This window comes from Scomber japonicus, chromosome 14 (assembly GCF_027409825.1).
Source record: "Scomber japonicus isolate fScoJap1 chromosome 14, fScoJap1.pri, whole genome shotgun sequence".
NCBI lineage: Eukaryota > Metazoa > Chordata > Actinopteri > Scombriformes > Scombridae > Scomber > Scomber japonicus.
The window spans coordinates 32,436,636-32,450,132 of record NC_070591.1 but is presented as its reverse complement, the minus strand read 5'-3'; the positions used below and the strand labels follow the sequence as shown (position 1 = coordinate 32,450,132).

Sequence of the window (13,497 nt, the reverse complement as noted above, 5' to 3'; positions counted from 1 at the left end):
GACTGTGGAGGCAGCCAGTAGGAGACAGTAGTACAGAAGTGCTGTGGACGTCATATCATATGAACTAGTGTATTTGAAGCAAACTGAGGCCTTAAGGATCACTATGTGTGAGGGAAAAGAGCAACATTTAACCTGAAAGGAGTATGTGCACCATCCAGATGGACTCTTTCAACACTATAATACAGTGATTTAAAAATTTTGAGTAAGGGGTTAAATGTCACTTTCTTTGAGAGGAGGCTTGAGAGAAACACAGAGTTCTAACACAAGAGTTAAGTGGTATTATAGGAATCAGTTAATCATTATAGGCCTACGAAAGTCTGACAATGGAGCATTGAATTGTTTAATACTGTGAAAATCCTTCTCCTTAGTGAGAGACATGGAAGCTATTGAGACCACAGTGTGGATATAAGTGAAACAAATATCATGTGTTAAATATTATCCATATGTGGCAAGGCTGAAAATGTTTGAAATATGGCCATATCCCAAAGAAATGTTCAAAACTAAGCAAGTGTGGTAACCCTATAAATTAAGTGCACAGTAATGACTGGAAGTTATAGCAAAATAAAAGAGATTTGGTGATACAATGTGTGGTTACATTAAACACTACAGGCTGGGTGGCCTGAAAAGGACATAAAGCACAAGCTGTCAAAAATAACTTCACCATCTCAAAACCAGAGAATAAATATGGAAAAAATATACATCTGCTAGCTGTGAGAGGAACATCAGTTAGGTCACATTCTAGCTGTTGTTTGCATTGAGTTTCTATGGAGGATGTTTAACCCTCACCTCTGTCACCATTCTAGGTTTTTAAATGTAACAATACACTCTGATTTCGTTACGACATCCAATAGAGTGAGGCTGGGTATCGTTTAAAAAATTATAATAACCAGTACCAATCCAAGTACCATTGAAGTACTTCATTCGATACCCATAATGTGAAAAGAGGCATTCAATTACATAACATGCCACTACAGGAGGGTTGTAGCTGCTGTGGCAGTGGGCCAATCACATAATGCATTATATCAAAGAACGCTTGAGTTGATTGGCTGTGAACAAGTCCATACAAACAGTTTGGATACTATTTGGTGTCGATTGATTTTGGTTGACACCTGAAATGGATTGAGTACCAATACCCAGCACCTACAATAGAACTTAACAATGTCAGAAGTTCTAAGTTAATATAAAACTGCTCTGAGTTTCAGAACAACAATGAAGGCACTGTTGCCTTCTATAGCAAAGTCAGGTAATGTATGATGATACAAAATTAGTAGTTAATAGTTAACTATATTGAATTTATGATACTGTAACATTTTACTTTAAGTCTTCCTATTTAGTGGCTGGTTCAACTACTATTGTACATATAGTATGTATAAAAATGGTTATAGCTGCATTTCATATTTGTATAGTAATACCGGATTTATCAAATAACAATTAATGTGTTATTACTAAAGTTATGTGTTTAAATTAAAGCTGACCTATTATATAGACAACAAATGAAATGCTGCACTTACAATATTCAATGACACACTTGGTTCCAGTAATAAAGCATGGCAGCCTTTCCTTTCCTTTTCTACTTTATTTAGGACTGAAATGTTGCCTTTGTCAATGGAAATGTAAATGTAACCACTACAATAGTTCACTTTAATGTACAAAAACTCACCATTCTTCCAGGAATTCCCATACTTCCTTTGTCACCCTATTGACCAATTCAAATTCAGAAGGAACAGGGGTCAATGAGAAGGTTAGACTGAGGACTTAAAGGGACACCTTGGCATTTGGACTTGTAGCCTCCTTGTCATTACAAAGGTTTCTAATTCTACTGTTACATTATAAAAACAGCAGTTACTATGCTTGTCTATCACCTGTAGTTTTCTGTTAGCACTGTTAAAATCAATTGAAGCCAAATGGAAGAAACTAGCATTGAATATACAAAGTTTGTACAAGTCCAAATGCCATGGTATCAAATTAAGGAATAAAATAATTTGTGTTAGAAGGGCTTCAATTAGTTAATCATGCCATGTCTAATGTTGAGTGGAGACTAAATATTCCACCATACTGTGATAGAAAGAGCGAGTTTGCTGCAGTCATGCCCAACCCAAGACGCCTGCCAGGTTTGAGGTATTTGAGATAATGTTAAAGCAAGCGTCAACTCTGTCAAATGTACAAAATGATTACTTACATCGTTTGAAGCAAGTGGTTGATGGCCAAGACAAAATACCCAGTGACACATATCTGGTGTAAGACCCTGCTCTGTAACTTTATGTATCCACCGTGCACATAGCAAACTGTCAAAAGGTGCTTATTTCTAAAGCCTTCCCCCTTGTCCTCAGAAGCTGTACCAATGTCTGAGGACCAGCCAATGTTCTGGTGATTACAGCTGGCTGAAAACTCGCTCCTGCAAGGGTTCATGGATATAAGAGTTGTGGGAGAGATGGGTGATTTGGGGATAAGGCCAAATGTAGCAGGTCAAGGCATAGCTCTGTAAGTCATAAGTCCCGTTTCCAATAAGGAAGTTCCAGGGAAAATTTAGGAGGTGGGAACTTTACAGGACCGTGCTCTCACTTGGTCCACTCAGCCGTTGATGTACGATTACATACCCCTAGGCAGGGGCACTATGAAAGTTCCGGGAGATTGTCCTTCAGGGGCGGTTCCTGTTATGGAGACACACGCCAACGGTCACAGCCATATACAATTACCCCAAAGTTCCTGTAGTGGAAACGGCCTTAAAATGTTCACGTGTGTTCGGGAGCATCTCTCTGGATGTATTTGTGGAGACCCAATGCATGACTGAACAGACTGTGAACATACTTTAATCATTTCAGTAGATGTACTTTATGTCGGATGGTGGCTGCCTGAGAGAGAGTTTCTTAATACCTTACTGCTTATCATTCTTCAGTCAAATTTGATGTGAGCCTATAATTGCTCATTAGTAATACTTCCAGAGGAACAAAGTTAAACACAAAGATGCATGGCTGTCAAAGGAAAGTGCAAGTGTCCAGTTGATATCTGAGTAAAATGGGAACTGTCAATCTTTTTCCCAAGCAAAGTTATTCTACAATAAGTAAAAGAAAGTTGAGGGCTGACAGGAGATGTTCCAGAGTGTCACAGAGTGGGAATATTACCATCAGCGTGCTTGCATATTTGAGAGCACCACATCAGTTTTCTTTTCTTTTTATATCTAGACTGAGTCTGGGCTTGATTTCAGCTGTTTTCAGTCTTACTAGATTAGATGTGCTGGTATCTCTGTCATTAGTTTGTGGCATATTTTTAAAGCCTTTAAATACTATCAGGCAACAGCTGGCCTCTTTGAAGCCCTGTCCAAGGTCCTGATTTAAACTATAACCTTGGGGAGAATCTGGTACAAACAAAATGGTTTTAATCCAGAGCTGGGGGCTTTACAATGTGCCTAAATTGATTATTTCTTGCAGCCACAAAAAACAACCTTGGCTAAAGCTGGTTTTATAGCTGTAAGATGAATTGAGTGTTTCGTAAAACCTCATTCAGTTCATGTGTTGCACTGCATTCCACAGACAGAAACCTGATCGCTGCTGCACTATTCCTCCTCCTGTATAGTACAAAAATATTTCAACCATTACTTTTTTTCCCCCTCAAAAGATAAGGTAGACTGACACACGACAGCATACACAAACATACACACACACTCCAGTCAAAATCCAGTCAAAATGATTTATGCATGCCCTTAGCGCAGCAATGTTGAGGCATATTTACTTCTTTAATGAGCCTCGCCTAGGCCCACCATACACACACACACACACACACACAAACACACACGCACACACATGCACACACACACACATCTGACCGCAATAACACCAGTCTCTACGCACCAGTAAAAGTGCTTCTTGTGAAATAGACACCCATGAGACCACATTTGTTGTGATATAGTTTGCAGTGGAGCACATGAAGGCAGATATATGAAGGGATTGTGTTAGCTTTCATTAATAATGGTTGCCAGTCAATAGCCATGGGTTAGTAAGAATTATAGGAATGCTGCATACTGTGAGCTTGGCCTGCCTGCATGTGGAAATTTAAATTGATGCATAGCTTATATATGTAGAACAGCTGGGGTGCTCATTTAATTGAGAAAGTGGGGTAAAGTGTGGATTTCTGTGTGTGTGTGTGTGTGTGTGTGTGTGTGTAAAGTGAGGAGGAAACAATGTGTTTTTGATCTATCCATCATATCAGTGGGGTCTACCTCCTACATTATAAAATAACCACACGAAAACACTCGCTCCCTGTCTTTCAATTTTTACAGGTCCTCTCTGCAATAACCACATCCTCCCCGTCCTCATTTACTCATAGACCGCTCTTGATTTAATTTCCTGCTGCTTGATGGGTGTAATCAATCACAAATTCTGGAAGGGATCTCATCCTTCCTTTGACACATACTGTCAGCAGAGGAAAAAAAGTTTAGGCCAGTTTCTGCTTGAGACTGTTTTATGGGTCTGTTTCACAAGTGAGCTTGTCAGAATGAAATCTCAACATGAGACAAAGGTCAGATACTAGATGTCCACCTGCTGTCATGATAGGAACCATGTGTGTTTGATACATTTAGACCGCTGGGTCAGCAGAAAGAAAAGAAAGGGTGTTAAGCAAAAACAGTTCATGTCAAATACAGGAGCAGATTTTGTTCAGAGAGATTGAATAAGCGTTACTTTCAGGCTGTAGAGTTTATAACACAACAACCAAGAGGCCATGGCATGGTCCAGCTAGGAGCTCATGAACCCATAGCGTCAAGGTTTTAAAGCTACAAGCACTGCTTGTACTGATATCTCTGAGGTTTCTGAACTGAGGAGTGATCATAGAAATAATATAGTAATAAGTCATAATAAGTCAATGGTTTGACTTAATTTATGTTTGAGAAATTCATCTGAAAACATTCAAACTCTAATGAGCCTTGGATGGATGGCGATGCGCAGAGGGTGATCAGGTTCAATGCAACACTGTCTCCTTAAGAAATACATTCATATACATTGAGCCCAGATTTAATTTTTAACTATATAAAGAAGAAGTGCCTGCAAAAGGTTTACTTTCATTGTACCCCTTTCCTTACACTATATGCTCTTGACATTTCTATGTGTTCAGACAACTTCAAGCACTTGGTTGAGGTTCAGAAAAAAAGATTGTAGTGTTGGTCAAATGTGGGAATAGTCAGTGCTATTTGAAGCAGTGAAGAACATGTTTTGGCCTTAACACTATGTAACCAACACCACCATCTGTCCCTAACCTGACTCAAGTCAACTTAACCAAATTCATGGGTGTGCACAACCAGAACACATATCCAGCTACAGTGTCCTGCGCTTTAAGGCGAGACAGTGCAGACCTACCGTTTGTGGCATAGCAGCCAATGACAATAGTGGATTCATCTTCCTTTATTTCATCAGAATATCTAAAATCGGTTGCTTTAAAAGGTAATGTTTGGGAAACACTTTGAAACTAAAACACAACACATGCTACTCAGAAAAAGTAGCTCACACTGAAGATATTTCATGTGAGACATCCACTTCTACGTAATATAGCAACAAATTAACTCTTTTTTTGGGGGCATGGTAAAATGTATATTAGATCATGACAGTAGAAAGACGAGGGCAAAGAATTATGGGGAATGAAACACAAAAGGTCCCGATCAGAATCAAACCAGGGACATTGTACTTCAAGGTTGGTGCCTTAAAAGTCAGAACACCAGGGTGCTGCAGTACACTCATTATACTGTAGGGTAAGTTATTAGCTTGCACTGCAAAGCAAATTAAGTTGTCAAAGTATGATATACACGTCACTGCTTTTTTCTTTAACTGAAATTATAGTGATGTGGTTTACGGTAACTCTACGTTGCTACTTAGCAGAAAAAAAGTTTGCTACTGGAAATTTTATATTATTTTGAAAGCAACTAAAGTACCTGAATACTGCATAAATGATTTGCTAGCTAGTAGTATAACAAGTAGAGTTGCTACATGTGGAGAGGATTTTTAAAGTCAGTGAATTGACTCAGTAATATCATTTTTACAGCAATATGTGGAGTTTTCTAACAGAAGCTAACATTAGCCACCACAAGCTAATGGGTGCACCAGATCAAAGTTGCATAGCCTCACTTCCAGACAGAAGTTGTTTTCCCACGAAAAATATTTGGCAAAAACTGAATTAGTGATTAATAGATGTATTTTGTAGGAGACATGATTGTGATCTAGCCATCATGTCACAACAGCAAGTATCTAATTATACTATACAATATGCAACTACTCAGTAGAGGGCAGGCAGAGAGACCAATACTGCAGTGATCAGTATCTACACATGCAGATATACACACAAAGACACAAGTTAAAAAGACAGTTACCGGAAAGCCTGCTCGTCCAGGAGGACCCTGAGAAAGAGGTGAGAGAAGGATGGTACACAAAGGATAGAGTAAAATTTACAGATAAAGTATACATCATGAAAGAAAGCCGCATTGAGCCAGGCCAGACTAGCATGAATAAGAGAGAACTGATCTGACTATTTCATATAAAAATGTTTTATTTTGGCCTTTTCGGCTCAATGACAGCTCACAGAAAGAACGCTGTTGATGCAATAACATGCCTCTTTAAGTTCTTGTTGATGAGCATTCAATAAATCATATTTTAACACAACACAAGGGGGTTTCTCTACACATTTAGAACAAAGTTTTGTCATTTCACCACAAAGACTCATGCAAAGGTTTTTGGGAGAGTGCATGCTCTATTATGTCTCTGCATACGAAACCCTAAACTATATTCCTAGCTAGCCTCACCCTAGTTGAATTCCTTCCTAAAGTGAACATAACATGTGAGGATATAGTGGCTTCCATCAAAAACAATTCACTTTTCGCTGGCTTTTAGTGATTCCAGTTCCAAACACAAGAATGAGCACGTTGTCAGAAGTCAAGTGTGTTTTGTTTTCACCCAGTGAGCGGAACACAAATCAGTGCTTCTTGTGTGAGCGGCTCTTAAGAAAAAGGATGGAAGGCTAATTGGTTGGAAGTCAAAACAGGAACTCTTGACAGCTTTCAAAAAGCTGCAGAGGTACTGACAGTTGAATGATAACTGCCTGCTCTTAAATTCTGGCATGTCATCAATATTCCTTCCTGAGGAGTCCAGTGAGAGTGCAGCACTTCCCAGAGAGAGTGTGTATGTATGTGTGCATATGTGTATGTGTGTGTGAGTGTGTGGGGGCGACTGCTGGCTGACTGTGACTAAAGGGAAGTCTTTTACATCAATAATCCTCTTACATCAATAATTCTGGATGGAAGGAATTTCAAACATTTATCTGAGCTTTTGTTTACTGGCTTGGATTATTAAAACTATAATTGTGTATTAAATGCTGCTGAATTCATTATGTGTTGTAGCTTTATGTCCAGATTTACTGAACAAAAGTCATTTTAAAGGAATACTCCAGTGAAACTCTATTGTGTGGCTTGCAGCTTGTGGAACACTGCTGCTAGAATCTGATGATTAACTTCCAAATGAAACCTTTAATGCAGAATAATACACTTCTCCACACATTTGATCATAACAAGCCCCAATAAATAGCTAAACCCACTATTTTCTGCTGAGCTTCAGAGGTGTGCTGAGGAGAAAGCTCCAATTAACCCACTACAGTTCTAAAAAAACAGCTGTTCTCTCTGCTCTGTACTCTAAATACACAGTAGCCCAACATCTTCAAACTAAATCTTCATCATTCATGAATATCATATCATCAGTCATTAATAAACTGGTGATTGGTCTTTAATGAAGCTTTCAGAGAGCAGAGAGAGTGTATTCTGTTAGTTTTCATGCTTTTTGTTGATGAAGAAAAAGTAACACTGGAGAACTTAACACTTTCAATGAATGAAATTAAAAGTGAATCAACAGTATTTTTGAAGAAATATGAGTCAAACACTAAACCAAAATGCGTATCAGCTGCACAAAAACATTTTTAGAAAGTTGAAATATTTCCATTTTTGTATATTCTGGGTCACGCTAGGATAAGTCATCACATTTCTGGCTAAAAGAAATGTTTTTAACGTGTCTTTTTTCTTCTCTCCAATACAAAAATGGGTCAAATTAGACCATGAACAGTATGTGAGACATATGCATCACATGATAACAAACACATTTTTAAAACTAGAAGGACACACTACAAAGACGACCACAGAATGTACTTTACAGTTTTGTAGCAGAACACGATTGACAGATGTTAATCAAACTACAACTTGGCAACGTCATTGTCAATTAAACTTCATAGAGAGAAAGCAAAAAAAAAAGAACTAAAGAGCTACAAAGATAACCACTTCTACTTCTCCAGATAATAAGGAGCTGTTTGATACTAACATATGCGCATATATTGGCCTATGTTTCATTGTTTACTTGCTTTAGCTCATATGCAATCTCCTTAAAACTCTATATTAGACCCAGAATAAAGCCAGTAGGGAAAACAGTTGAAAATGAATTACAGCTGCTAATGTGTTGGTTACCCTTATTGATATACAGTATGAACCAAAACCACTATTTTACATCTTGTGGGTCCTTTTTGCAGCCAAATTTCATCCACTACTCTCACCCATGTGATAGTAATTTACTTCTACTTCAGTCTTGAGGATCGTAGGTGAGTGTGGTTTGGGCTTAGCTACCCAGATAAACACTATTTGTACTAACACAGGCTGGCAGTCATAGGGCAGTGTGTGAAGGTGCATGGCCAGGTGCTGAGTGTGAACACGCTGCACATAGGTGCCTGCCAGTTCGCTACTGGGTCTCTGGGGGCCGTCTGTCGAGGGGTAGAGGTCACCCACTGCCGGAAGGAACCCTTCACTTGAATTACACAGTAACCTCACAACATGTGGCTCCCATTTGGTAAAGTGCTGCTGGATGAATGGGAAGTAGAGGGGGGGAGAGGGTTATATTTGGCCATCGTACGTGGGATGTATGGTCCCCAGGGTCCACCGCTGCTCAATAAGAACTCAGTTGGGATGTATAGGAGAAAGGTTTAATTTACTGTTGTTCTATTCTTACTGGTGTTGTTTTACCCAGAAGCTGACTTTTGTGTTACCCTAGGACTGAACCTGAACACCAAAAAAGAACATTAGATATTAATCATCAGTGAATAGGAAGACCTCCTTTTGTGAAGCTAGGTGTACAGTGTACATTATAATTATTTTAAATGGATGTTGTAAATTACGCTGCTGTATTTTGAGTCTCTGGAGGAGACCCCATGTTGGTATCCTGTTCAGCTCCATCACAATAAGAGGGTGTTTCCCATCATCTATGATTATTTTAAAGTGTGTTACATGCACAAGCCCAAAGCAAAGTCCAAAGGCTAACAGGGCCAAGTCCCTGATTATAATGGTCATGGTCTATTACTGTATATGAACATGTTTTGTCACTTTACAGTTGGAGTAGGCTTTTCTATGGAGATAAAGGTTAGCTGTGAATGTGTTAGCTGTGTGATGTACTATAGCATACATATATACATCACCCTGTGCACAAGATATGAAACCGCCCCTGTGACCCTGAATGGAAATATGTAGCAATACAAAATAAATGGATAGTGTATTCATGAAAACATCATCGTACAACTACTTTTGTAAAACTACAAATTGCAATGAAATGTCCATTATCAGTAGATGTGAAATAAATTCACACTGAACTTTCTCACAGTTCTTCAGGAAACTTTGACATATGAGTCTGCTCCAGTCACCAACTCCAAACAGAGCTGACTTTGAGGGAACAACTAGTCATACCTATATTGTACTTTCCTGTTATTTTCCAGCTATTTTGCATAACATGTGGATGGATCTGGCTGTTCCACTTCCAGATGTGACACCAAAGCTATTCCTTGAATAAGTGACTCTTTCTGGGAGCTTCATACACAAATCCAGCCAGAGTGGCTTTATTACTAAATGCAGCAAAACCATGTCAGACATCATCATCATAGCACTAAGCAAGACTACAACCTGCACAGTCCCTCAGTTGTCAGATCAACTGAGGGACTGAACCGCCCCCAAAACCAATGAGCCTTATCCAAGCTATAGGTATTTTGCATGTATAAGTGAGACATAAGAGACTTGTAGAATCTGACCATGTCTCAGAGTTTAAAATGCTCAGATCCTGTGAGTGTAAGAGAGTGGAAAATCTGCCTCGCTGTCTGACCTCATGTACCTTAAAACTCCTCTGTAGAACTATCCCTCAAATTTTCCACGGAGGGATATTTGGCAGGGGTGACTTTAAAACTGACATGGCTGCACAAACGTTAAACTCATAGTAGACAGATGTTTGGAGCATTGTAAACTGTGTGCCTTCATGGCACAGGAATGAGGAGGTTTTCCTTCCAACCAAAGGCTTGATTTCACCTGTTCACATGCATTTAAGCAGAGATGTGGAACTGCTTATCCTGTGCTGAAGACTATCCCAGCACTAGTGCACACCTTGGACAGGTTGCTAGTCTGTGACAGATATAGACAGAAAACCATTCACAGTCACATTTACACTTACGGGCAATTAAGAATCACCGGTTTAGGAGGAAACCCAACACCCCAGCTGGCTTGATGATTCAAACCTAGAATATTCTCACTGTGAGGAGACCGTGCTAACCACTACTTATTGAATATGACCACAGGCCAAGTACTTCAAAACTGAAATAAAACAGTGAATTCTGAAAACTGGAAAGACTTCAGAAATGTGTGGATTTTTTAAAGCAATTTGAAGCATAGTTTAGAACAATGAAATGTATGTAGACAAGGCAAAAACAATGACACCAAATACTATAAGTTTAAGTGGACCTACTTCACACCAAAATGCAAAAATAACCAGTCACTTTACCCCATGCAGGTCACATAAGATGTCTTGTCTACTTACTGGAGGTCCTGCAAGACAAAAACAGAGACAGAGAGAAAAAAAACATTTAGATTCAGGGTTTATGACAACATACATAACATACAGTCATTTGTGTCCAGTATACAACCATGTTTAAACAGAGAGTCAATTACCTCAACCGTCTTTCTTGTGACTGCTTCATAAAGTGTTGAATTTTAGAAACAGGGTCAGATTAAACTACTCTGGGGAATAAATAAGCAGTGGATTCCTATTCTCACACAACTGTGAAGAAATGTAAACTTAAAATAGAAAGTGTCTATAGCCTTTATATATGTTTTTCAAGAGGAAAGCAGAAATGTATAATTACATTTCAAAATGTACAGTTCAAAGCTAGGTTGCAACATACTCATGTGGAGTAACTCTTTCCTCATACAACGAGGCACAAACACAGCAGACTAGCCTGTTTTCAAAGACATGCCATGTTCAATCATCGAGGCATAAACCGCCGTATCAGTTTCAGGGATCTCGATGGTTGTGCATCTGAAAAGCTCCATGTGTAGTCCCAGGGGACTGCCACACTGAGCCTTGAAACTTGAAAACATTTCATTACGCTGGCAGCGTTGGAAATAGTGTGCCTACCAATCAATCCTGGGATTGATATAAGGAAAGCGAAAGATGCCAGATAGATATACATCATCATTTGTAGCCTGAGTGGGGAACAAACAGAGCAGTAGGAATATTGCTTGAAGAATTTCCACCACACCCAATCCAGATTAATGCAAGACACTTGGCCCAAGCAGCTAGACCTTATTTTGTTGAGGCAGTCCAACACCCAGAAAGAATGAGGTTAAAATGATAAATCAGCTGGTGTGTGTCTGCTGCTCATGTTGGCCTTTATATAAATGATGTAAATCAATATAATAAACCATTGTCAGTCACTGCATAGGGACGTAGTGACTGCATATTCTTTATAGACAGACAGACAGACAGACAGACAGATAGACAGATAGATAGACAGATAGATAGATTCTACTAATAAACATGAATTTTTATCTTAATCTTTTTCTGTGGAAAGCTTCAGTCTCATTATGGTCTAATGATAATGTAACTATTTCAACAACTTCATCAAAGTAATGTAACTTATTACATGTGATGACTTTTTGGTGACTTTTCTAATGTTCTAACCAATATTTTCAGCTGTTAGGGAAAGTGTTCCCATTAAACACCAAAATCTAAGTTCAGCTGTTTTTCATGGATACTGACATGATTTATAAGAGAGATCATTTCTTATAAAGCAACATGTATCTCTCATTTGTAAATGTATTCATTAGTTCATGTAGATTTTATTGGTATTGTGACATCATTTAAGCCCATGTCAACATTGTAGTTTTGTCCTAAAACTAGTAATGGTGTCTGTGGAATTTATTTAAGAGAGACTCAAATGTCACATGATGTGACCAGTACCAGAACTGTACCAGGCTTCACAACTCCTGTAGCCATGACTCATTCTCAGCCCCGTAAAATAGACCTATTAGAAAAACCCAATATGCTTCCCTTGACCTTTTCATGAGTACAACCAGAGAGCCGCAAGTCATTTGACAAAATCAATTACTGTTGAATCCAGACAGGGGTCACTAAACATGTCGTTACGTCAATCACAGCAAGGTGGGGAAAATCACTAATGACAAATCTCTTCTGTGAAATGTCAAATTGAATCCCCTGCTTTATCTTTGTGTCTGCTCCTCAGACAAGTCCATCCCAGCCTATAAGCCTGCTGTCAGCTCAATTTGTTGACTTTGCACTCTCATAAAATGAAAAGCAGTTGGAACAAAGGAAAGAGCCACTTTACAGGGAAAAAATTGATTTATAGACACTCTGAATAAGTAACTGCTTGGTATAAATGAAAATCAACCAGGGGCTCTCTCTGTTTTAGTATAACTCCAAGAATAACATTGACCAAAGTCAAAATATATGTCATAAATTCAATTTCTTCAGAGGGAAAGATACAGGCTCAGCATGAATGACTTGATCTAACTGGTTAGAGGGAGTGCAGAACATTTGTTCACTTCTCCAGGCCCAAAGACAGGTTTGACATGAGCCAAAATATCCAGGACCACACCATGCAGTAAGGGTGACAACGTCCCCCCCTTTGGTCCTGGACATTAATCTCTCTTTTCCTGTTATTTTTCTTCTGAGATTCTTGTAACTTGAGAAGTAATTTTCTTCAGCTTGGGCTGACTGGGCAAACACTTTTTTTCATTACAAAGACCTGGAGGCAAACAAATGTCCAAGCAAAATCCCACACTAAGATGGTCTGGTAACTATAAATATGAAATATAAATGCAAATTTAAGCTGCAAGTAGCGATGAATGGACTCACGCCTTTATGCACATTGGGGCATGCCACAGTTGAGGTGCTGTTACTGTGGAGCAACACAATGCAGCAATATATTTACCAGAGGGCAACCCACATGAATATATATTTTCATGAATATTGGACATTGCATGCAGCTGACCAGACCGTCTCATTAGCTGTGTTCGATTCTGGCCTTGGTGGTCTACGAAGGACAAGCCTTGGAAGACCACGTCCTTTGAAGAATGCAGCCCCTGAATTGGCACACAGCTTATGTTGCTGCATATCAAATTTAGACCACACAGTTTAAATGTCATGTAAATAAAGG

The 13,497-nt window shown here is 39.0% G+C and overlaps 1 protein-coding gene across 5 annotated transcripts in view; it reads right to left on the bottom strand.

Annotated features, from left to right (window-relative positions):
* The window catches only part of col13a1 (collagen, type XIII, alpha 1), a 129,985-nt gene that overhangs the window by 52,751 nt on the left and 63,737 nt on the right, over positions 1 to 13,497 (bottom strand). For all 5 annotated transcript variants that reach the window (XM_053333459.1, XM_053333462.1, XM_053333463.1 and 2 more), the window contains exon 3: positions 10,824 to 10,867. In XM_053333459.1, coding sequence (XP_053189434.1) covers positions 10,824 to 10,867 — 44 coding nt within the window. The remainder of the gene's footprint in view (positions 1 to 10,823; positions 10,868 to 13,497) is intronic.